The following is a 25,762-nucleotide window of genomic DNA, read 5'->3' on the forward strand; positions in this document are numbered from 1 at the left end:
CAGGCACAAGCGGCCAATATGATTTTCCTCCCTCCAAGAGATAGGGTGAGAGGAGCCAGATGAGGTGGCTCGGGAATCTGGTCAGGATGCCTCCCTGGGGAGGTGTTCAGGGCACGTCCGATTGCCAGGAGGCCTCGGGGAAGACCCAGGACACGTTGGAGAGACTTAAGTCTCTCAACTGGCCTGGGAATGCCTCCAGATCCGTCTGGAGCTGGACGTAGCAGCCAGGGAGAGGGAAATCTGGAATTCTCATCTTAGGCTGCTGCCCTCGGGACCTGACCTCGGATATTGAGGGAGGGATGGATGGATGGATCAAAATGACCTGAATCAGTTTGAATGTTGTTCGCTGAAAGCCTGTAGGGCCAAGAAGGAGCATTGATTGACAGCTGTTGCAGATCACTCTCTGTGGAGTGATGAGGCATAATCGAAGGCCAGCCTGGCTCTTTTACTGACAACAGCCGAGAGAGAAAGCCTCTGGAGGGAGTGACAGTGCAGATCTACATATACATTCGATTTTGGCAAGTGCTATAGTATAACAGTAACACAACGATGAAGGAATTCTTATTGATTGAGCCAAAGTGAGAAGTGGAGCGAAGTGGAATGATGGGAAGGGAGGAAAAGAGGAAGAGAAAAAAGCTGTAGACTATTTGCAGAACCCAGATGTCTGAGAGATAAAGAGCACGGGGTGTGTTTGCGTGTGCATGTGTGTGAGAATGCTTGAGATTTAATCCTCTAAAGAACTCAACAGCCCATTTTTTCATAGCTCTGTCAGGCTATACATTAAACACACTCCTGTATACCACATTTAAACCCCACTAATTGCTGAGTTTTTGTTTCCTTTTTATTTTTATGTTCACATTTCCATAAAAACTTCCAAATGCACAGCCAGGAGAGAGAGGGCACACAGTGATGTGTTCCAGCATCCCATTTATACGCTCGACCTAGGCTGCGTTAGCACTCTACTTTACTGTCACTTTCTTTGTGGGCTTTGATAATGATATTTCTGGTCACTGATCATTTACGAAAGAGTCCTTTGTTGTATTTTAAGCGCGCTTTATGTGCACTGAGCAGTGTATGAAAGCGACTTTGGGGTGTGTGCAGCTGCATGGATGTTTACCAGAATGTGAGGGTGGGAGGGAGACTCGCATAGAGGGGCCAGAGAGAGAGAGGGAGGTTGATGATGCTGAGGGAAGAGGAGGGAGGCAGGACCGTGTGCAAGGAGGTGAGGGAGCGAGAGAGAAAGAGAGAGAGAGAGAGAGAGAAAGGGGGAGAAAAAAAGGAAAAGACAGCTGGAAAGGCAGAGACGAGGAAGACGCGCCAACTGCCTATAGATGCTGGAGCCTTCGACAGCGGAGTGTGCCGCTCAGCGGGCACAGGAAGATGGTCTCAGTAAGAGGGGAACTGACGGTTGCCTATAATTTAATGTTCAGTATCTTGGATTCCTTCTCCATGGGTAATGCTACGGCCAGGAAATCCAGAGCTCTTCTCTGCTCCTCTCCTGCGCTCGCTCTTTCTTCTCCAGCTTAGTTGCTCTCCAGGATTCTGTCCTCTCCTCTTAAACTCACACACGTGCGTGCATGCGCCTCTGTCCGATATCCAGGGTCTAGCGGGTGCAGGGTTAGCCCTCGGGGCTGGCCCCGCTCTTGCGCTGCACCAGTCAAGCCAAGCGCTGGCCGCGGCAGTGATGCAGATAGATTGCGCTGCCTGCCCCCCACACGCCACACACCCCCTCTAAATGCCAGTCAGGCAAGGAAGCAGGCAAAGAGAGGGAAGACGAGGGAAGGAGATCGAAAGCTATCTTATTGCTGATCTAACACTGTTTTGGAGTCATTTTGTGGCAGTTAAAAAAAATTTTTGAGCCTGGATTACACATTACCACATTGGTAATTATCTCTTCTCTTTTTTCTATCTGACCTTTACAGGGGTGGCACCTGCAAAGAAGAGCCCAAAACTGGTAAGTTGTTTTTCTACATTTGAATCCTCTGTCCCATCATTTCATTTCACTTTTGTTGTCCATCTAGTATGTGCATGTCTGAAGATCATTTTATTACAGTTTTTGTAGTTTACATGTTATGTTTCCACTTATTCTTCTTCAACTGGTGTAACTTGTGCTGGTGTCAGGGCTCTGTTTATAGACATGGGATGTTGTGCGGGGGCGGAATCCCTGTAGCTTCACAGCCGCCACCCCTCCTCCTTTCTGTTGGGGGTGCTGGGACGAGGGGCTTTGATGCACCGTGAGCTGGGTTGCTAACACTCTGATGATGGCAGAGCGCCTGGTGCCAAGCTTGCTGTGTGAAAGTTGACTGTATGATGGCAGCTAAGAAGCAACCTCATCCTGTGATATTTGCTGTCTTAACAATAGGACCCTGTTGATGGTGTCTGACTGGACGTGTTTGTCAATTTTGTTTTTCAGGATGATTTTGAGATGGCTCCTCCATACAGAGATTACTCTAGGAGGGTATGTCATGTCATTTAGTTGGAGTGGATATTTTGGGAGATGAGTTGTGTTAGCATTGGTGTTGGATAGAGGTGATGGTGATGGGTATGTATTATTGATTGTTGCCTAATGTTTCTATGTTGAATGTGTTTTAATATCAGTCAACTAAAATAGACCTTTACATTGATAGATTGATGCTGTCAATCCATTTTGGCCTAATGATAACCAAATAGGAATAAGCCCAAATAATTTGTTTTCCTCCTCCCAACAATCTCCTCCCATTCGTCTGTTTGTGTATTATTGGCAAAAGAGTTGTCAATTATTAATTTGTTGTGGATGTAGAAGGGGAAGGCCCTGATTCCACAGAGTCAAATGTAAGAAATCCATCAGGAATAAGGGAAATTGGATTTTGTTGTTATTTTGAGTGCATCAAAGTGAGGCAAATACATGACAAAATGCAGCCACTTTGGCGAACAAGGGTGCCATTATGTGTGATGGACCGTAAATGATCCCTTCCTAACAAACAAAAAACCCCAAAACATTTTGGCTTTTAGTGCCAAACAAGACGTCTTGGATTTTTACTTTATTGTGAAAAGGTCTCGGGTTGTACACAGAATTTTGAAGCTTTCAGCCCAATTTTGAAAAGCAAAGGTAAACCTTTAAGACTGAACACACCAGACACCTAACCTTGAATTTGTTAATATTTTAGACGCCTCATGCCTCATGAAATAATGGAAACAGAAACCAACCCACTCCAGGGTAAAACTGTCATACTCATGAAACCTTTATTAACTGTACAGGCAATCTTTTAAGTTACACTGGAACGACTGTCATACACGTGTAAAAATAAGTTAACCAATAATAAAACATTCAAATCTTTGTCAAAGGCGTGATGCAAAGGTGAGTGACCTTGCAGATATGTCTCAAGCATGTCCCTTTTTTTTAAACATGCTTTGCTGTCACGTGCAAAAAGAAGTTACAGTAACCACTGTAAAATGTTGGGTCATAGTTGGAGTGTGACTACTTCAGTGTTTTCCCAACCATTTAGTTTCATTTGCTTTTTATATAGCGCCAACAGAAGTAATTTAAGGATATGCTGACTGTCTGGTTGCTTTGTACATGTTGATGTTTGGAATTCCAATGTTTGTAAATGCACCATAGCTTGAGTGTGATTGGCGGAGAAGGAGGAAGTGTGGTTGATGCGGGAGTTGAGAGCTAAGATACAAAAATGGGCACTTTGTTCGCTTATGTACATCTTCTTTTATTAAGCAACTTGTTTACAAGACAGCATGTTATCTCTGTCTCATAATTAAATGGCTTTCTATTGCTTTCTATTATGAAAGTTTATGAAATGTTACCAGAGGTGTTTTTCCCTCCACACAATTGCAGTTGCTGCTTTGAGGGCCTGGCGGCCACTAGGGGGTACCTGACTGCTGACATCATTAGTCATTAACCTACCCAGGTCCTCCAGGCCAAATCTGGCTTAGGGCCCCAAGATGTCCAGAATCTCGACTGAATGTTACTGTGAAGGAGCGATTGCAATACAAGCGTGCACGCCCCTGTCACCCCATAGCTGTCAACCAAGAGGAAATACTGTACTATGCTTTCAATGCAAGCCCAGTTGCTTCTCGCTCTTCTTCTTTGTTAACCTGCAGAACTGAGCTCTTATGAGTTATGCTGACATCAATTCATGCATTCATCTTTTCCCTGAAAATGTTGGTGATTTCAGTATTTTATGACTTCAGTGTATTCATTAATGTCCACCAATAAGGATAACTATAAACAGGTATTCCAGAGGAATCATACTGTAATGATCCTGAAGATATGACTGATATGATTACTACGGGCTAAATACTTTGATAGAAGAGAGCTGAGGGGCTGGCTGCCTCTATCCCTTCTCTGTGTGTTTTTGTCCTCTACATTCAAAGCACTGGGAGGTCACACTAAGTGAGAAGCAATTGCTGTCACTTGCTATCACTGTCTGAAAATATCTGCCTTTTACTCTCATGCAGTGTCTTTTGGCTTTCGCTTACAAAAGTTTCTTGTTGAAGTATGTCGGCCAATAATGTGAAAGTTTAATATAAGGAAGAATAACACAATTCTGAATGGATTTTTGATGTGTGTTGTTTATTTCTACTTGAGCTCCGGGATGTACTGCATACGCTTTACCCTTCTCAGGGCACAGCTCTCTTCACATCCTTGAGCAGGTGCTTAAGTGACCATGTTATTGAGAGGCCAGTGGCGATTTAATAGTGAGTTTTACATTTCTGTCTCCGCCACTAAAATTCTGCCTTCATTTTAAACCCCACAAGTGTGACTATTTCTCCATAAGCTGCACAGAAAGAAGCTCTTATTATATTTCCTCAGTTAAACAAAGCTAAGCCAGTTTTTCACCCACAGCTGAATGATTTTAATAATGAAAAACTGTTATTTTCCCTTCACTCTCCTGAAATAATTCCGTGAATGAAACGGCCTGACTATTCTTTGTGCTCCATGTGGTACCTGCTCAACAATGGTTGACGTTTGAAAGACATTTTGGGCCTTTAAAAGCAACCCTCTTCATCAGAAATTGTGCTGACTGTCTGCCAGTGCTTTGATTGCCTGATTCTCCCCCAAACCACTTCCCTTGTCTTCTGTGTTGTTGAGCAGGCAGCAAACTTTTTTTTTTTGTCTCTCACCTGTCTGTTGTGCCTCAGCATTGCTGCCATGCTCCTTTGTGTTCTACATTGTACTGATAGCACTGTCTTCCTGTAGCCAAATTATATTGATCTGCTTCCCCAACAGCAATTATCAAGGAAGGACAGTCAGAACAGCTCGCAGCACAGTGTTTCCAGCCACCGGAGTGCCCACACGGACTCACCTTTGCACCCGTCCCTGGCACCTCCCCTTAGCGAGAGCGCTGCTCCACCACCGCCTTCTCAGCCCCTGCCAGGCCTTCCACCCCAGGACTCCCCGGCCGACGGGACCATCCAGAGAAAACCAGATCCCTTTAAGATCTGGGCCCAGTCCAGGAGCATGTATGAAAGTAGGCGTAAGTATTATATTTTTTGGTGGCGGTTGGATGAGCGCTGCATGGGTCTGTAGGCTTGGTGGAGGCCTGCGGTGGGTTTAAGCAGTACTGCGCTTTTGGAAAAAACTGGGACGGGGATTAATGCTTATGCATGTAAGTAACTTTCTAATAAATCCTACTGACAGCTTTTGTTGGCAGATGACCACATAGAGGCATTTCACTTTAGCTTGACAAACACATTTTCTGCATTGATTGTGCAACATGACGATGTGAGAGTAGGAGAGAACCTGCTTTAATGCTATTAATGCAAAAATGTCTTAGCTCCATATTTAAATTTACCAAAAAAAGGCAACAATCCTGACTATTTGTATATGGATACTCAAATATTAAATGCAATATAATTAGCTGTGTAGTCAGGCCACCATAGGAGCGTACTTTGTGATGCAGTTGTCGACCCCATAGATACACTTTTACACCAGACTTGACTTTACAGATGCATAGATGTATAATTAGTTTCAATAATGGAGTGTATGTCAGCGGATTGCATATCTCCCTCCCCCTTGTCTTACCAAGGCAGAGTGAAACTTCTAATTAAAAAAACTCTTAGATCTTGCTTCCCCCAAAAATTGGAGGAGAAAAAGCAGCATTCTTCAAGGGCTAAGAAACCTTAACATGTAATCGCCTTGGAAGGCATCACTTCGTCAAAGCCTTTCGTTATTTAGATGAAGAAGAATATGAAAAGAGGGGCAACGCCTGGGCTACTTTCTCAAAATGCCTTTTGGCAGGCAGCTGTGAACGGCTGATATAGGCATTGTAATCATTTTTATTTACAAAAGGTAGCACATAACAGTCGCATTGAAAGCCTGCAGTGATAATCATAACGTTTGATGGGACGGCAAACAAATCACAAACGATAAGACGCTGCTGAGGAATTGTTGTAGTGATGGCATGAAGGTGAGCCAAAGACCGAGTGCAAACAAGCCTTCAGAGAAAAACATGTATCTACATTTCTGTATGCAAGGTTCCCTGCCATGAAACATTTTTCCGTTTTTCGTTGCTTTGTTTAATTTTGATTTGAAAGTTTTGGAATTTGATCCCGGTTTGGTGCCAGGTTAACGCGCTCGGTTTAACGGTTTAACTATGTGAGGAATTTGCTATCACATTTGCCACGCTCCTCATATCATGCAAACGCTGCACATGTTCCTCAGTTACCATAAAATATGATATGATCCGAGCTTTGGATCATTTATAGGGCAGGGTCTAACGACAGAGTTGACCCTCAAGAATTACAGGTGCATATTGTGACAGTTAGCCTTTGACTCTGCCTCTGCTCCATGGTTGCATTGTGATAGATTGAAAGTGATAGCTGACTCCCCTGGGATTTTAGCTGTCGTCTGAAGGATTGGAAGCAGAGCGCTTATGCTTTCTGTCTTACCACCGCCTCTTAGTGGCTTCAGTGACCTTGGCAAGGAAATCTCCTTGCCAGTTTTCTGGGAGGTGTGCACAGCTGTGACTATACAAATGCATTCCAGCTCAAAAGTTTGGAATAACTCGTAAATTTTGTTGTTTTCCTAAGGAAAAACACATTCAATCATATTAAATAATTATTCTGATGATTTTAAAGAATGATTGGAAGGACAGAAAGATCATAATAGGCCTCAGTGCAAAAATTTAGAGATTTCTACTTAATTATTATTTTTTTTAATCATCTGATTAAGTATGATTGATTGTGAAATGGATAAAATATTGAATTCCATGAAAAGGTGTTATTGTTTGGAAAACAGACATTTCCCAAACTTGTAAGTGGTAGTTAAAGGGGTCGTTCGGATTTTTTGACATGAAGTTGTATGACTATGCGACTTACCCCCCACCTAAGTCCAGTTCTGGTCAGATTTCTGTGATAGAGAACGTAGTTCCGCTTAGTTGCTGGGGACAATTAAGTCAAGAGTTTGGCCTCTAAAAACAATATGTGTTCAAAAGATTAAAACATTTGCATCACAAAAATGCCTTCTCAAAAAACTCAAAACGATTGGCGTTATATCTGTCTCCTGCCGTATCCCTGTGCACTGTCGCCTGTGCGTTCATCACGTGAATGTGACGAAGACACTCGCATCTTCTTCCGTTGTGGAACACATACGTAGCAAGATGGCCGTGGCGCTCTGTCACACAAGTAGATGCGAGCGTCTTTGTCACCTACACATGAACGCGCAGGCGACAGTGTGCAGGAATACGGCGGGAGACAAATATATAACGGCAAGCGTTATGTGAGGTCTGATTTTATATAATTTTTTTTATATATATATATATATTTTTTTATATATAATAAGCAAAATCACTTAAGTTCTTACATGAATAGCTATAGCATTGTACTGCCAAAAAATGAACTCTGAGGAGCTGTTTTTGTTGTCATTGTTATATTTGGTGGAAACAAGGGTGGTGTAATATTTTTTCCTGTGACTGTATATAGTCCATTATTGCAAGTTTTTGTGTGTTTTCCATTCTAATATTGGTATTCTGGCAGTTGTTGAAAGAACCTTCTCTCTTGAGCTATATTTGGAATTTTACTAAGTGGTGTTGGCATACTAGAGGAAACAAGATCTCTTGACTGATATATTTGTGGATATAGATTGTTAATGATAATTTGTCAATTCTTACAGTTCCAGACTTCCAGGAGCAGGATATTTTCCTTTGGAGGAAGGACACAGGGTTTGGCTTCAGAATTCTTGGAGGAAACGAGGAAGGAGAGCCAGTGAGTGTCTGTCCCACTTTCTGTCTCAGAGTTGAATCTCTTACTTACATTTCACCAGTTCCTCCCAAATGCTGTCAATTTCTCTGAAATTAGCCAAAAAAAAGATGCTTTTTTTAGCAAAACTGTGAGCTTCCATGTGCAAATTCTTATCTATACGTTCTTCTTTTAGATCTACATTGGCCATATTGTCAAGTACGGCGCTGCAGATGAGGATGGACGACTGAGGTCGGGCGATGAGCTCATATGTGTGGATGGCACAGCCGTGGTGGGCAAGTCTCACCAACTGGTGGTGCAGCTGATGCAGCAGGCGGCCAAGCAGGGCCACGTTAACCTCACAGTGCGACGCAAAACCAACTACACCGGTATGAACTGAGGCAGAGAGAATCTATAATTAATATTTACCCTGTGTGTGCAAAACCCCAATGCATGTGACAATTTGTTTATTAAGTTGATGTCAACCACTCTCACGGTACACTAATGCAGTTCTATTAGTCAGACATCCGTCCATCCATTTGCTGCCTTTATCATGGCCTGAAAAGCTGCAGCACACACTAGCTAACACTGGATCAGGTACACCCTAGACCAGTGGTTTATAGTTGCGTACCCCTTCAGACATTTGGCCTGAAGCCATGTACCTTCTCCTCCTGCACACTTCAAAAACATAAACCCTTTTAATTAACCTCAGATATTGAACAATTGGTTCATTAATTTTAAGTAATTCCGGGTCTAAAATGTGTGTTTTGATAAAGTTGAATATAAATAGATAGATAATCATCCTACATTATTCATTTATTCCAGTCTGATGTTGGCATCCTTCCGTATGAATGGCTTTGAGTTTGAGCTTCACTTTTTTGTGTACTCATGATGGCTATGGTTCAAGTCTGCATATTAATTTAATACAAAATTGAAGGGGAATGTTTAAAAATCATGATAAAGCATTATCTGAAGTACAAAATTACATACGACCAACGATAAAGACTCATTTTCATGGGAATACCCACTCATAGTGACAGGTTTTCACCACTGTGCCGTGCGGGGATTGGACACCAATATAAATCAAATCTTCAAGATGAAACAGTCTTAATGCACAAAGTAATCATCAAACTTACTAATACTACTACTATTACTTACTATGTTCATATGACGCACACAGAGCAATGAACAACTTCATGCTCTGTCGCCTTTCTGCTCTGTTCTCTTTGCACCGTGAGGCGTTCAGGCACACTTATAATTGTGAGTGTGAATTGTGTGTACCCCGCTTTGGGAACCTAGGGCCTAGACAGTTTCCTTGTAAATAGATTGTGGCTACTGTATTGACTTCATTACGTAAACATGTTTTTTTTCCTCATTGCATCCTCATTTGCTGTGTGACTGTATTCAGCTGAAAAACCATCTGTACTTTGTGTGACCCAACATAAAAACCAGCACATGCCGCTTTTCTTTGCAATAGCCCCGCTCTTCAGCACATGATGAGAGGCCAATGAATAAGATGATGGAGAGGTTGGTCAACCTTTGGCCTGACGACAGCGGCTGCTGCTTGCCGCCTTGCCTTTGAGCATCAAGAATATGAACCGCCTGCCTTTCGCAACTGTACAGGAAATGAAATGTGGAATGAAATGTACATCTGGCGGGCACTCCTCTTCTGTTCCGAACAGATTCGCTGAGAGATTGTTGGATAGGCCAACTTTCAACTTGCTTTCAAATTGAAAATGGCCTGTGTTATAGTACGAGCGGTATCTTCAAAATGTATTTGTGTTGTTGCGTGAAAAAGTTATAGTTATGCATCAATTGAACCTCTTACATGACAGCCTGATTTGCCTTTGTGCCTTTGTTTGCATTCTTTGCTTGATCGTCTTGTCAACATTGTCTCTTCTGTGTCTACAGTTTAGTCCTTCTTGCTGAGTCTCATTTCTTTTTTTTCCATCTCTCCTCCTCTTCAGTGAAAGCAGAGGGAGACGTGCCTCCGTCGCCCGCATCGTCCCACCACAGCAGCACCCAGGGGCCCAGCCTGACGGAGGAGATAGGAAAGCGAACCCCACAGGGAAGCCAGAATTCCCTCAATACTGTCAGCTCTGGCAGCGGCTCCACCTCTGGCATCGGCAGCGGGGGAGGCGGAGGAGGCGCCGGTGGTAGCGCTAATACTGTGGTCGCTGCAGCAGCTACCACCACCTCCTCTCAGCCTCCTAACGTAACCTCCAGCGGCTCCGCCACTACCTTGCATCCCTATGACGTGGAGATCCGCCGTGGCGAGAATGAGGGCTTTGGATTTGTCATTGTGTCGTCTGTGTCACGGCCTGAAGCTGGCACCACCTTTGGTAAGAGAAGCCTTTCACTTGACTATAATTTGTTGATGTTACATGACATATGAAACACGTGGAAGTCTTCCCTCACCATTGGGGTCTTTTACCGTTCTATCATCTTTATGGGCCGTTTCAGCTGTAAAACCACCAGCTGTAACTACTACTTACAGTGTTACAGCCAGTGCAGTACAAATGCTGATCAAAACGGTGTTTCTTCATCTCTTTCCGTCTTATGAGTCAAAATATAACCCTTTCTTCGCTTGCAGCTGCTGCTACACTCACACACGGCCTTCATAATTGATAGATCACAAGTAAAGTGCATCTTACATAAGACACTTATTATTCAGCACAACTTAAATAGTTCCTGCTGGCAGGAATGGTACTGATCAACAAAGGCACCTGAATAAGAAGTAATGTAAGCAAGGTAAATAGTTTTATTTAGAATATGTTGCAGAGCATGACGGTTGTACAGCTATAGACTGATATCATTTTGGGACAGACTTTTATTTAAGTTAGTGGTGTCTTCACTGCAGCACACTCTTTGCCCTATTGCTATGATTTCCTGTCTGCACCACTTTGGCATTTCACTGTTCTCCATGCTTGCTTCTCTGTGTGGGTGGGCTGAAAAAAAAAAAAAAGCACAGCTTTCCAGCTTTGGCTCACAAAGATCTTTCACAGGCCAGTAGAAAAGCTTTATCTCATTTCAAATGGCATATAAAATCAAGTGGAAACCTGTGGAAGCAGACGTTACTGGTACATTTTACAGCCGAAATTTTTCCATTTTTTTCTCGAAAAAAGGCAAAACGGATAAGACAAGCGTTAGTATGCTAAATTGTAGAAGGTGGTTGAAGAGGCATTGATAAACAAGATGGAGATAGAAAGTGCACTGTGCAGTGACAGCTGTCAGACCTCAGTGAGAGAAAAGGGAAGTGAGAGACAGGGAGCCCTGAAGGCAGATAGGAAGATATCAGCTCTGATGTATGTTTGTCATCTCCCGCTTCATGCAGGTGCAAGTATCAGGAAAACACTTTTTTTTTCCCATCAGCAGCTTTTTGCCACAAAGAGACTCCCAAACTAACATTCCCATTTTAGAAATTTGTTGCAAAAAAAGAAGAGACAGGCAGGTTGGAAAGGAATCAACATTTTTTTTAGAAGGCGGTGTAAATTATATGAGAAATTTCTTTGCTGAGCACAATAATCTTTTCCCGTCTGCCAATTAGTTGCATTCTACCTTGCCACATTTTCTGATCAGCTCCTATGTGGCTTGGCTATTGGCTGCTGGTGACCTTCTGTTAACCCTCTGGTCTTCTCTCTCTGCTCCCTTCCCCATTTTCCTTCTTCGTTCTTCTCTCTCCAACCACAAAAAATCCATACATATACTCTGATATGCACATCACATCATGTCATTGGTGACCATAGCTGGAAATGCATGTGTGGCCATGCCCCACAAAATAGGGCGTATCATAGAGGGAAGCCCTGCAGACCGCTGTGGGAAGCTGAAGGTCGGCGATCGCATCCTGGCAGTGAATGGATGCTCTATCACCAACAAGTCCCACTCGGACATCGTCAACCTCATCAAGGAGGCCGGGAATACTGTCACACTGCGCATCATCCCTGGAGACGGTAAGTAGAAACAGCTGATGACGGATTATGAAAGTATTCCATCATTTAATCAATATTTAATCATGTCTTGTCATACATAAATGCTGTACGGTGAGCGTACTTTTCCTACTTAATGATCAGATTGTAATGACTGTGATAGATACAACCTTCATCCAGTACCTTGTTTTTCATACTTCCTGCCATTTTCCAAATGTTCCTATTCCTCTTTTATGGCTTTTATGGAAAGTTGAAACATTTTGTACATGACGCTTTCTCCACTCCGCACTGACAGATGAATCCAGCTTGCTATACAAATATTGTTAAAGGGCATTTGTGTGTGCAACAAAGCCAGTAGTCTGCGTCAATCTGTGCACTGGTAGAAATTGGAGCTATTTTTCTGCTCGTCACTCACATCCAACTCATTTCTAATGGGTGAAGATATCTTTTTTTTTTTGGCGCGCTGATGGCTTGATGAGAACAGTGAGCCAAAATTGCTCTGCCAAGGATAGAGAATGCGGGTGGGAAATAAATGTCGGAAAGTTTGTGTTTGCACAGACTGACGCAGAGACATAAAGATGGGCAGGAGAAGCTTGTGGCTTGTGTGTCTAATTTGTGTGTCTCTCACTGCCTGTGTTTCCACATGGACAAGCAGGCCTTTTTTGTGTGGCTCAGTTCAGTCGCAACTTTCTGACATGGAATAAAGAGCAAAGCAAAGAGGCTTCACTCAGATAAGGTGAAATTGTGATAGTTTCCACTGACACTGACTGATGGCACTCTGGTCTGGACTCTGTTCTGGTTGACCAACTGCCTCCTTCATAGTAAAAGCTCAGTTTTGCTTCCCAGCATGCCTCTACTGTTATCATCTTTTTTTCTTATTTCTTATTATCTCTTATCTCCTCTCCATGTCTTCCTCTGTCTGTTCATACTCGTGTTTTTTCTCTCTTACTTTGCTTTACTCAATCCACGCTGCCAAGGTGGAAGACAAATTAAAGAAACAGCTGAGTGATCGTGCGGTGCCAAAAAGAAGAAAAAAAATGCAGTCAGGACAAAGTTAAGAAAAGGTGTAGAGAACTTACTTCATTCATTTCCAGACGGAAAACAGCTGGGCATCTGGAGGAGAGCTAAATGGAAAGAGGCAACAGAACAGAAGGTGTGGTCGGGGGTGAATTGATGCCACTGAGCAGATGGAACAGGCTTTACTGTGACAAACGACCAGTTTATGAGAGTGAAACAGATTTCTCTGTATATGCCAGAAATTATTATGTGGGACGGTTTCAGCAGGAACCTCCCACTGAGGACCAAACAGAACATTTCATCCTCTACCTCTCCCTATATTTTGGACATGTGGACAAGCTCAACCAACATGCCGCAAAGTGGAGATAAATATTGAAGATGGATGACCATGAGTGGAATAGTGAGGAGGGGACTGAGAAGAGAGTTGTGAAGAATTACAATCAGAGGTCACCTGTAGACAGTTGAGATTGCATTGTTGTGTGGGGAAAAGAAATTCTTTCTTGTAGCAAGAATAATGATGTTGTTCAAGTTAGACCTCATTTTGATTCACTGATAACATCCGGTGATTGAAGCCGAGGAACGATAAGAGGCAGGATATGTCGGAACTTCTACGTCTCCTGAGGCTACGAGTACATGTTTGTCATTTCAAAGACAGACAAGAGGAGTGTGAGTGTGAGTTACACACATCGTGCAGATAAAATGCAATTTGACACTCACCTTGACAGCATAAATGAACCTACGCTGTATGGTTGCAACTTCCCCACGCGTTGATACATTTTCTGCACAAACGAGTGAGTACTCTGCGCATATGATGATTTTTTTTGTCTGTGTATTTTCCAACTCCCAAGTTGTATAAAATGGAATGCTTATCGGAGGGAAGCATATCTGCTTTGAGGTATTTGCGTAACGAGGATGGTATGGACTAAGGAGCTCAACACCTTATAGCAAGCTGTGCATAACTATTAGGCAGCTTCTTTTCTTCAGGCTAAATGGGCAAAAAAAAGACATTTAAGCCACTCTGACTAGCCCACCATTATAGCAAGTCTTTCAGAGGGATGTCACACTCTTGCTGGGGCAGATGAATTGTCAAAGACTTGAACCATCAAAGTTGAGGGTAGCAAGAAGGCACTATCCTCCAGTGCTGTCGTTTTCACTCACATGACCTCAACCATATTGAGACCTTGTGGGCCCTTCTTGAGGAGATCCATGTTGAAGGAAAATAAGTTGATGTGGATGGTCAGCAGACGACATAGACTGGATGGAAGGCTAATGGATGTTATTGACAATAAGGCTGCCTTCATTGCTCACTGATTTTGGATTTGTTTTTTTTAGGTTCCAGAAATGTTTGTTTGTACATTTTGAGCTGTGTTTTTTTATTCTCAGTTTAACAGTTTAATATAAGTGAAATAGGATTTTTTTTTTTACCCATTTAGTTGCATAATAACTGCATTTAGAGAATCCATTGTCGTTGAGGTCCTGAGGGAACTGAAGGAACTACCTCCCGTCAGGGCGAACAACCCAAGTCAAGCCACTGAGCTTGTCAAAAGAGTAGTAGAAAAAGCTCTAATCTCCTGTTATCATATTGTCATATTGTCCGCCATATTGTGAATTAAGTTACATTTCTTTGTGAAGGAACCTTGAGCAGCAGCTGGTTTCTTTCTAAGTATAGTGAAGTATTGTAATTGCCTCCCACTTTGGTTGAATGCCTATTTGTTTCCCCTTCGCTACTTTTTCACTCCAAATCCATTTTGCCAGCCAGTTTCCTCAGTGCATACTCGTTGAATAGCTTCTTGAACAGTGTGAATAGCATCCCTCTGATTCGTGGCGTTAAGTTGGCTCTAGATATTATTAAGTCCTACAATCATTTGGTGTGTGTTCTATTAAAGGTGCAGGACAGTTCCATGGGTTTTGTCGCTGCCGTTGGAGAATGTGATTTCATTTGGTCGTCCTTGCCAGTCTGGTGTTGTGAAACTTGTGCGGAGTTTGATTTGTGCAAGCTGCGCATATTCCTCAGTTTCTTTCCTGATGGCTTTGTCATCTTGGTTTGGGAGAACAAAGATTTCCTCCGCTGTTGCAGCTTTGGTTTACCATTTCCTCCCACTTCGGCCTGATCGAGCAGCCGTTGGCCAATGAACTGCTCTGCTGAGAACAATGCATTATGGGAAGAAGTTAAAATAGTTGCTATTTTTAATTTTAAACTCTTATTGGTACGTGTATATTTCTTAGCTACCTTTGAGTGTTAAGTTGCTGTGTGATGATTTTAGCATTCTTTGTGAGATGACACCATGAGCCAGACTGTTATATTGAGTAATGACCTGCGATTTCCGATGGGTTGATAAGCTCGTTGTGCATCTTATACACCGGAAATTACAGTAATTGTGCAGTGAACATGTATAACATGTAAGAAAAAAACAAAAAAAACTTTCATTTTTACGGTAATTGTGCAGTGAACATGTATAACATGTAAGAAAAAAACAAAAAAAACTTTCATTACCTCCAGTCAACAATGGTGATAAAAAGCAATGCTCTTTAATTGCCATGCTTTATAGGAGTGTAAACATTCCCAAATTGACTCTACTTCTTTCATCTTCTGGCACTGACAGAGTCTTCGAATGCGTCTTTGTTGACCAATGCGGAGAAGATTGCCACCATAACAACCACCCACACGCCCCAGCAACAGGCAGCACCTGAGGCCAGGTAAAAAGCAGCCTGGAAAATGGGCTTCTTTAAATCCAAAATATTTAAATAAATAAAATGACAAGTCCTGTACTACAATAAAAAACACATCCTGTATTTATGACACATTCTCCGAACTTGCAGAGATCTTTCTAAGGATCTTCTATTCTATGTATATTTTGTAAACTTTTGTATAAATGCTTAATAGTTGGTGAAATGCACATTTGATTGTTGTAATTGCTACATTATTGAGGTGTAGTGATGAAAAGATTATTCTTAGATAATGTTTGGTGTTTTCTTAATTGATGATTTAATCCTGGATATGGGGGGGAGGGGATGAAGTGCATCCTGTAAAATGATTTGCAGTGGGAGTCATTATTGATGAGCTGTTTACAAAATATGCACACAATATCTGCTACACAGATAATGTTGACGAAGGACACCTTTCGTGTCACGCTCAGCGCATCTTGAACGCCTTCCGTTTGGCTGCAAAACAAGAAGCTAGGCTGTAGTTATGGGGTCAAATTACTTATTGTTGTCACTGATATATTTCAGTGAATATAAGGTTTTATTTACCACAACATTTCATGAATGTAACATTGTACACTTACATGTTTTTGATGGTGAGGCGCTGATTGAACACTGTAACAAAATAAGCACGTTTTGCGTCTCTTGTTAGGTTTTTCGTCAGCAGGTTTGGAGACTGTGTCATACACTTCTGACTCATTGTCGCTGTCATTTAACAGTGTTTGTGATGGTGGTCGTATTTTGCTGTGGTATCGAACTGAATCACGACCATAATTAGTTATGTTATTATGTTGACTTTGTAAAAGCGTGTTTGAATGAATGAATGAATGAAAAAATCAACAATCTGAACTGTGCAAATCACACCTGCGATTCTGTTTCAGAAACAATACCAAACCCAAACAGGAATCATTTGAATTCAAAGCCCCGCAAGCACCCCCACCACAGCTCCCAACACAAGTCTCCACCCAGGTAAGATATCAAATCACCTGACTCTCCATCCATCCGTACGCCCTACCAATCTACCTTCCACTCCATCCCCACCCATCCTTGTATATGTCCATGGTGCTGTTCATAGCCACAAAACCAATTTGTCCCCTAACCCTCAGTGCATCAAATAATCTCTCCTTCTGCCAACTCAAGGACAAACAAGCTGTATTTTTATTTACTTATATTTCTCTTTACAGCTGCCTACTGGCATTATCGACATTTTTGCATTAGGGAAAGCCTGTTTACTTTCAAAGTAACCCCTCAGTCCGCCGTGTATGCTGTTGAATTAATGCAGCGCTGTGTGGAGATAGCTTCTCTAGATAGCATTGATCGCTCGGCAGAGAAGATTAGGAGGGTGTGAGGACGAGAAGAGCTGTCTGACTGTCCTTGCCATGCACTGCGACACCACTCTCCTCCTCTGCCCAAAGCTCAACGCATCAATAATTCAGAATCCTTACACCTGCGTATACACACCCACGCACATGCACACATCATACATACATCATACGTACAGCCTTGCTCAGCTATTGTACGGGTGCAACTTCACTAAGGGTGGCCTTTGTTCCATGCAGCTGAAATTGGAGGCCAGAAAGAAAACACACATATCTTCATATCTGATTCACAAAAGTGACCTTGATGGGGTTTTTTTTCTCCATTTTCCTCTCTTCCTCCATTAGGATTCAGAGTTTTACTCTGCAGACCTGGAGAGAGATAGCAAAGGCTTCGGCTTCAGTCTGCGTGGAGGCAGGGAATACAACATGGACCTTTACGTACTGAGACTAGCAGAGGATGGAGCAGCCGTCCGCAACGGGAAAATGAGGGTATGGAGACTAATGGAATAAAACATAAATAAAAATACAAACACAATACCTCAGACAGAATTTATTTTCTTTTTTTAATTATCAGGTCAAATGTTTCCCATTTGGAGGTATAAGCCTCACTGTTTAGTGAAAGGACCCGAACACATCACTGCAGCACCACTTTAATGTGGCATTTTCATTTGCAAATGGAAATTCAGTACTTTGAATCTATGAGAATGTCATTGTGAGCATTGTTATACATGGAAAGGGTCCTGTAATGGACAACAGGTCTTAGGCTGATTACACTGTTTATTGGAAATGTTATTATACTGTCTGTTCTGGTATTATCAGCCTCAATGTTCAATTCAGCCTTCAGAGAAATGATAATGCTCAGAGTGGGATTCTTGTATCGGGAACTCCATTGCATCATACCGCTACCCTGTTGCTAATAGTATGCCCCCATCATGTAATATAAATGTAATGTCATAAAACATTAGCAGTGCCTGGCATACCTAATGAAGTGTCACAAGTGTGCATCTATCTGCCAATATCTAAATGTTTAAGTGGCCTCATAGTAGACAGGTGTTAATGTATTGATGTCAACACGGTCCTAACAGAGCGGCTGCATAGATTGCCTCATAAAATATACATCCATGTGAATACAATTATCCGTCAATATAAATGCGTGTACATTGTGTTCCCTCCAATTACTGCGAGCTATGCTCCACTGAACGTGAACTCTGTTGCCCCCAGGCCTGACCAACTTTCCTTGGGAGTGTAGCATCACAACACAGCTCACACAAATGTTATTACCCGCTGACAGAGTATGTACATATAATTAATAACCTGTTCTTTATGAGCTCATACAGTGTGTAAGAACACTACGGTTAAACTTTATTTGATTCACTGCACCGCTTGTGCAATTTTTGATGTTAAACTATTGCATTTGGGGAGTGTGTGCATGCTCGCTAAGCAAATAGATAGCGAGTGTAGCTTGCTAGTGTAAATATCAACACTGAGATGTTACTAAGAACCATGTTGTGCCTCAGAGGAATACTTTTGGCCCCTTTCAGCTCTCAGATAAGTGGGAAGAAAGTTGGCTGGGTGGGGTGGGGGGGAGTGTGATCTTCTGGTTTTTCCACCCTCATTTTCACATGCTCCTCTCTCGGCTTCACACTTTTGTGACACACTGTGTCCTACCTAGTTTTGGAAGAGCAAAAAAAAAATAAAAAAAAATACAACTAAACAGGAAATGTCACTCGAGGACTGGATGTGTTACAACATTTTGCCTCCCTTCTCTGCCTTGGCGTCTCTTCTTTTTGCTTGTGTGTACTTTCTTTCTCACCCTGGCTTGTTTGTGGAATACTTTTTGTCTTCCTCTGATTCACACCTCTTCTGCTTGTCATCCTCACCTGCCACCCTGCATCTCCCATCCTCCCACTCCCTGCTGCTCCCATCTCATCTCATCTCATCTCATCCTTCTTTTTCCTTCCCCAGGTTGGCGATGAGATCTTGGAGATCAACGGCGAGAGCACCAAGGGCATGAAGCACTCCCGAGCCATCGAGCTCATTAAGAGCGGAGGCCGACGCGTCCATCTGGTGCTCAAGAGGGGTGACGGCTCTGTGCCTGAATATGGTGGGTCAATCTACGAAAACATTCCATTCTCCCCCATCTTCACACCCTGAGCTGGGGGACGGCCAGTGGACGGTGGTGGTTTGAGGGGGAAAACAACGAAATCCCCGGGAACCCTCGCCCACCCCTGGGAGGGCGGGAGAGGGTTGGGTGGTGTCTTTCTGGTGGAGGTCACGCTTGAGCTTTGGGATTTTTTGGGGTGCTCTTGCCCGTCCTGCTGTCACCCTCTCTTCATGTCATCCCACTGTCACTTTTCATCTTCAGGCAGAGACGATCTCTGCTGGGACCTTCACGCAAACTCGCTGCGTCTGATCCCACACAAACTGTTTACAAGGTTTCAGTGACCACAGCAGTGAAGGAATATTTGAGATGCAAACATCATTTAGCTTGACGAGACGAGACAAAACTTGATCAATTCATTCCTTGATATAAAATGGGAGTTTCTCTTGAACACAGCTTTTGTTAAGACGTGTCACAAACATATTTATGATATTTATTGAAGGTGAATGTAAGCTACTGAACTACGGATTTTAAGTGTGAACCATAATAGTGTTGAAGAGAGAATCTCACATACTGTGCTCGACATTACTCACTATTGCCGTTTTTTGCACCCCCTGTTGATATCAATGAAAGCTGTGACAATAGGAACTCCATCCATATGCGTAAAAACAGAAGCAAGTCGCTCCCGCTATATAGAGGTTTTGTACAGAGATAAAGAAATAGAGGCATTTTTACAAGTATTTTTGTTCTGTGTACAGAGCCATGACGTGAAGCCACATATAAATGGATAAAAGTCTATTTCTGCATGACCTTGTCAACGGTGTAAATTGGATCTTTTTCCTTTGTCTATTTTCCATAATATTTATGGAAGTTTTTTGTTTTTTTTTAATTGTTTGAGCAGTTTTGATTGATAGTCACGTAGTCATGTTCAATGTACAGTATTTTGTTTTTGAGTGGAGCTACATTTGCCTGTCCTGACAAGTGATTTGATTTGCGCTACCAGTGTGCACAACTATGGCATCATGTGACCTTGTATTTTTTTTTGTTGTCTTTTTTTTTACATTTTTGTTGGCACAACCTTTGACAGGCTTGCTCATATTTCTTTTGATTCCTGTCCGAAATGTAAAACTGATTTGTATGCTGTTGTCGTGTGTGTGTGTGCGCGCGTGTGTGTCTGCGTGTGTGCGTGTGAGAGTCTGACTTGTTTTTTTGTTTTTTTGCAGAGGTCTTTGCTGCTTGCTACATGTTTGGCTGTGTTTGTGCGGGTGCGGGCTTGTGTGTGAACTTGTTTCCGGGTCTTTTCTCTGTAATTGCTGGTTTCCACTGAGGGGTTTGGGCAACTTCCTGGACTGTCTCGTTACTCTGAACGACTCGGTTATCAAATAAACACATTTTTCATGAAAAATCAATACAGGCAATAATCTTTCTTTCTTCAAGTTGGTGATCTAAAACCTCTTCTCTTTCTCTTTTATCTGTTTTATCCTCCTTGGTGTGGTATTGCGCTGGGCTGTTGTCTTCCTTCAGGGGCGGTGGCTCCCCATCTCACTGCATGTTTGAGAAATGACAAGATGGGGGAGGCCTCCGTCCTCCAAAATCAAATCACGGTTTGTAACTGTCCTCCGCTGTCGTTCAGCCCCTCTTTCTCTCTCCCTGTCCATCCTAGTCTCTGTGCTGTGGCCTCACCTGCCTGTGCTCTATAGTCCCATGCATACAAATCCATCCACCCAAAATGCATTGCCAGCACTGCTGCCTTAGTCGCTGTGGTCATGCTGCACCCGCAGCCTTTCACCTCTATGCAACATTGCCAAAGGTGACGCGTTTTGTCCTTTTGAATCAGACTTCTTATCCTCAGTAGGAACCCCCATTTCTGTGCTGCAAGTGTAGCTTTTCATTTGCTTTCTACACTAAAGCCTTGAATTGGGCATTGGACAAAGGGAGCCTGTTCTCTGGAGTATTTAGGAGGATTTGGGGCAAAAAGGGACTGCAGCGGCTACAAAAATGAACATATAGTTGCTTTAAAATCCTTAATTTTTTATATTTTTAGGTAAAATAGTGTATTTCCTCAAATACCTCCGCCCCAAATGGATGAAAATGTGGTAATTGTGGTAACAGCACCTAAAACAGCAGCACCTACAGAGGCTGAACAGTCTCCCAGATGAAAGTATCGTTTAACTGACTGCTGCTCGGGGGGGTTGTAAATGAGTTCCCTGCACAGTATCAGCGATTTTCAGCGTCCCAGTCGACTTTCAGATTAGTTTTCCCTAGACCGCCTATGTCCGTCCTTCCATCCTGTCCTCATTTTATTCCAATTTAATTCTAGTTTAACAGCGCCCTGGTCTTCTCCGCAGTCCTGTAAATAAAAGCTGCAAGCCACTAAGTGGGGAAATGCTGTGTGGCGGACTAATGAAGTGTGTCACTGTGTCATACAGGAGTAAGAACGTCATATAGTTATTCACCTTTCATAGGATTCCCTACCAATTCTCGTGAAAACATGTTTTGGTTACTAGGTTTCTGGTACTCAGACGGACGTAACGGCGTAAAATTCTACGAAATCGGTGCGTCGGTGATTATAACATTTTTTGGATCTTAACTTAAGCATTCATTTGCTTTAAACATTTGCAAACTGTCATGAGAGTGCATGAAAGCATGGCTAATCAGTGCAAAGCAGAGTCGTCGGCAAGCGCCAACCCGGTGCTGATGTCTGCATCCGCCAGGTGAACCCCAGAGGGGCGCAGGTTTGTTGTTGTCGTGTCACTTCTACTTTTGAAAGACGTCACCTGCAGCTGTGCTATCTAACAACTTGTCATCCTTGCTGGTTTCTACATGCGAATGGCTTTCATGCTTCTTCACATCTGACTCATTCAGCATGGTCATGGTTGCTTACCGAGACACCAGCTGTTGCTGTCTTTAAGCATGTTTGAGCGTCCCGCCCTCGTCTGAATGTCACACTGTGTTGCAGACGGCACCCACATCGACAGCAGCGCAGCCTCAGGGTTACAAAACGCTGCGGAAGTGAGCTCTGTGCCCCCATTCAATGAGCCGTCGGAGCAAAGCTACAACCCAGAACCCCAACACTCATCCCGGAGCAGGAAGGAGACCACCCACCACTCTTCGGGCACCGGCAAGCACCATTCTCATCACCGCCACCGCTCTCCACACAAGAAAACCAGCACAGGAAAATACAAAAGGACAAAATCCCCTGGAAAGATCAACCTGTATAAGAAGAAGAAAGATGATAAGGGAAAATCCGGCCATCACCATTCCAGTGGGCATCAACACAGGCGCCGGCGTTCTCCTGACAAGGGGTACAAACGGTCGCACAGTGCAGAAAACGCCCTGGATGGCCGTCACGGGGGACATCGTCATCGTTCCCCTGAAAGACACGGCCGTCACCACTCTCCCCATCGCCACCGTTCTCCTTACCGCTCGCCACACCGCTCGCCACACCGCTCACCTCGCCGCCACAGGTCGCCCCATCGCTCTCGCCACCATTCCCCTACCAGACGCCACGCCCACTCCCTGGATCCCTACCGCAGATATGGCTCTCCGCAGGAAGACAGGCGCCGCGGCAACGAGAAGCCAAACGTGGATGAGGCAGTATTGAAGGAGTCGTCTCCTGAACCAAGCCTCACTTTCGAGGATGTCCTCCGTGAGCCCACCGCCCTGGGTCGACTCAACAGAGAGGTCGCACTACCGCCACTGGCCAGGGAGGAGCGCCCTTTTTTAGAGGACAGCCTCCTGACAAGGTCGTCCTCCATGGAGAGAGCTTCCAGGGGGGACAGCCTACTGAAGGACATTGTGAATCGCAACCAGAGACACAACTATGGGACCACGTCCCTGCCCAGAGTGCGCACCCCTGACTCAGACTCGGCTTACAAGAGGTACAGCTCGCTGCTGAGGGGGCGTTCACCGGAGAGAGCGGACAGGGACGGACATTACGCCAGCAGAGGTTCCACCCCGGAACCGCAGTACAGAACCCGCAGCCTGGGACGAGACATCTCCCCGATCAGGAGCCCCAGGAGGGACGACTCGGAGGATGAAGAGGACGACGACAACTTTGTGGCGGCTAAGGTGAGAGAGTACTACAGCACCCTCAAGACCGACACCAGTCGCTCCGGCAAGCCTTTGCTTCCGGAGCCCAAGAAGACCTACAAGGACAACCCCAAAGATCTGAGCATCTGATTGGATGTCAGCCATCCAATCACAGCCACAATTCAGCTCAAGTGCTCACAACCCATGAAGCTGCTTCTGCAGAAAGGAACGCAGTCGTGTACACAAATAAGACAACACTTGCACGCTGATTTGATAAAGTGATGTAACAATGTCCAGTTACAACCAAGACACTGCTTCTGTTTTCTTTCGTTTTTTTTGTATTATTTTCCTTTTTCCCCTTTTGATTTGGATCCCATTCTGCGTTTAGCGTCATCCAGACTTTTCCATAAAATGTAAAAGCATAAAAAACAATGATGTGCCTAACAGTTCCATTGACAGGTTTTGTTTGTTTGTTTGTTTTTATTTGATACTCGGCAGGCGCTTGTGCTGCGCTGTCACATACTGTTATGATCAAATGTCTGTACTTTTCCACAAAGATTCCATGAAAGTACCACACACCTGCCTCGCTGGAACCGACCTGTCGGGCCTCACAGTGATGGTGTGCATGTCTTTACTGGTCTCTCGCTCTCTCTCTCTCTCTCTTTCTCTCCCTCTCTCTCTGTCACTGTCTGTCTCTCTCTTCCTGTCTCTTTCTCTGTCTGTCTTTCTCCCAGTGCCACTGTTTTATAGACATTTACCAGACTATAGCACAAGCCTGCATTTGTTTGTATATTTTTTGACAGTTTGCAGTATGTGTACATTCAGAGGTGATCATTTTAAATGAATGAAGGGGAAAAGTTCAACTATGATGATGGTGATGTTAAAATAAAAATAATATATTCAACAAATGGAAGAGTTTTTCCTTTTTTTTTTTTAAATCATAATTCCTTCCATTTTATGATATCACAGTTAGTGACATTAAACCTACGTATGTGTGGTACACATACAAGGTGGTAGTCGCGGTACAAGTGAAGAAAAGTTCTCAAAACTGATTCCTTCCTATTTTTACATCAGAAGAAATCTATTTTTGCCTGCGCTAAGTAAGCACAAGCACAAAAAAAACAAATGTCCCATCGTCAGTGACGTGCAGTCACGAAGAAGACTTAAAAAAAAAACAGTAACAAATATTATTTGTCCATTGAACTGTATTATTCATGTTTGTTCTGCATGATTCCAAATTTTATTAAGTAAAAATTGCTGAATTTGCACATTTCCTGATCACATCCAGGGGAGAAACGTAAGGTGAGGCTGCCGTTCGCATCTCTTCTCAGCTTAGTGCGCAAGCTGCAGCCGGCTGAGTGCACTCAGCAGGGGCACTGAGTTGGATCATGTGGTCAATAATATAACGTTGCACAAACATTTATTACACGCCAGGACTTTCTAGAGCACGTGTGACATCTTGAATGTAAGTGTGACATCATTATTCTTGCTAATATGACAATCAAATGCATAGAAATGTCAGCTGAGGCGCTGCAGTACTCGCTTCATCCTGAAAAGGTGGGGGCGTGCGTGAGCTGGAAGGTGCTTTTGACTGGCGTCCTTCCATAGAGAGGAAAAGCCAGCCTTTTTTTTAGGCTCCGCTAAATGAATGAATGAATTTGACTGGCAAGATGGAGGATTATGTATCTAAGCTCACCAGGTTGTGATCGGACTTCTACAACAAAGTGTCGGCGCTTTTCCCGGAGAAGGACAGGGCGCACGTACTTCATATTCAGATAAACGGCAAAAACACAAATGTTTTTCAGTTAATAAAAAAAAATTAATTTATGCGACTTCCGTATTTGAAAACAATTTGAATGTTTTTTACCAAATTGACTATTATTTTGTTATCCTCTTAATGACAAACCTGGATTAAGATTTGAAAAAAACTCCAAGGGAGTCAGTGCCTCACTAGCCATGAACCTCACCGCACGTCACTGCCCATCATGTGATATAATGCGCAAAGGAGAGCTGGTGTGCAAGAAGCCATGTCAAACTCGAGGAGGAGGTTTACGCTATCGTCTGCGTACAACGATGTCCGAAACGTCTCTACCCCAAAGATTGTCTCATTCCATGGGAAGAGTGGCCACAAACGAGCTGTTTTGCGCACCAGTCAGGCAAACAAGCTCTTGTTATGCAGAACCGTCGTTCACCGGCCACGCTGCGCCGGGGGGACACTGACTGAATAAAAATTTTAGAACGGAAGAAGCCTTTTGGATGAGAGGTAAAACAAGCAGAATCCGGCTGCCTCGATTCAACTTTGCAGATGACTGAGCGTCTACAGACATGAGTGATATAATATTGACGAGGTAATTTCCCTTAATGTGCAGGATACCGACTTCTGTTTTTCTTGTAGCTAATTTTCTGCGTCACGTAATCCTGGTAGAATATTTGGGGTAGACACATGGCGTTGGTGGGACTTGGAGGACTGCAGGGTTTATTTGGCGCCAACAATG

The 25,762-nt window shown here is 43.4% G+C and overlaps 1 protein-coding gene across 14 annotated transcripts in view; it reads left to right on the top strand.

The window, feature by feature from the left end:
- Window positions 1–24,175, top strand: part of magi1b (membrane associated guanylate kinase, WW and PDZ domain containing 1b) — a 132,648-nt gene extending 108,473 nt beyond the window's left edge. For 6 of the 14 annotated variants that reach the window (XM_054785535.1, XM_054785538.1, XM_054785541.1 and 3 more), the window contains 12 exons: window positions 1,923–1,954; window positions 2,414–2,458; window positions 5,222–5,468; window positions 8,105–8,196; window positions 8,366–8,558; window positions 10,137–10,511; window positions 11,916–12,119; window positions 15,716–15,809; window positions 16,697–16,784; window positions 17,480–17,623; window positions 19,100–19,238; window positions 22,195–24,175. In XM_054785535.1, coding sequence (XP_054641510.1) covers window positions 1,923–1,954; window positions 2,414–2,458; window positions 5,222–5,468; window positions 8,105–8,196; window positions 8,366–8,558; window positions 10,137–10,511; window positions 11,916–12,119; window positions 15,716–15,809; window positions 16,697–16,784; window positions 17,480–17,623; window positions 19,100–19,238; window positions 22,195–23,417 — 2,876 coding nt within the window. In that variant the 3' untranslated portion in view covers window positions 23,418–24,175. The other 8 variants (XM_054785545.1, XM_054785540.1, XM_054785537.1 and 5 more) reach the window with 8 other exon arrangements.
- Window positions 24,176–25,762: the final 1,587 nt, after the last annotated feature.

The sequence above is a fragment of the Dunckerocampus dactyliophorus genome, chromosome 8, assembly GCF_027744805.1.
Source record: "Dunckerocampus dactyliophorus isolate RoL2022-P2 chromosome 8, RoL_Ddac_1.1, whole genome shotgun sequence".
Classification (NCBI taxonomy): domain Eukaryota; kingdom Metazoa; phylum Chordata; class Actinopteri; order Syngnathiformes; family Syngnathidae; genus Dunckerocampus; species Dunckerocampus dactyliophorus.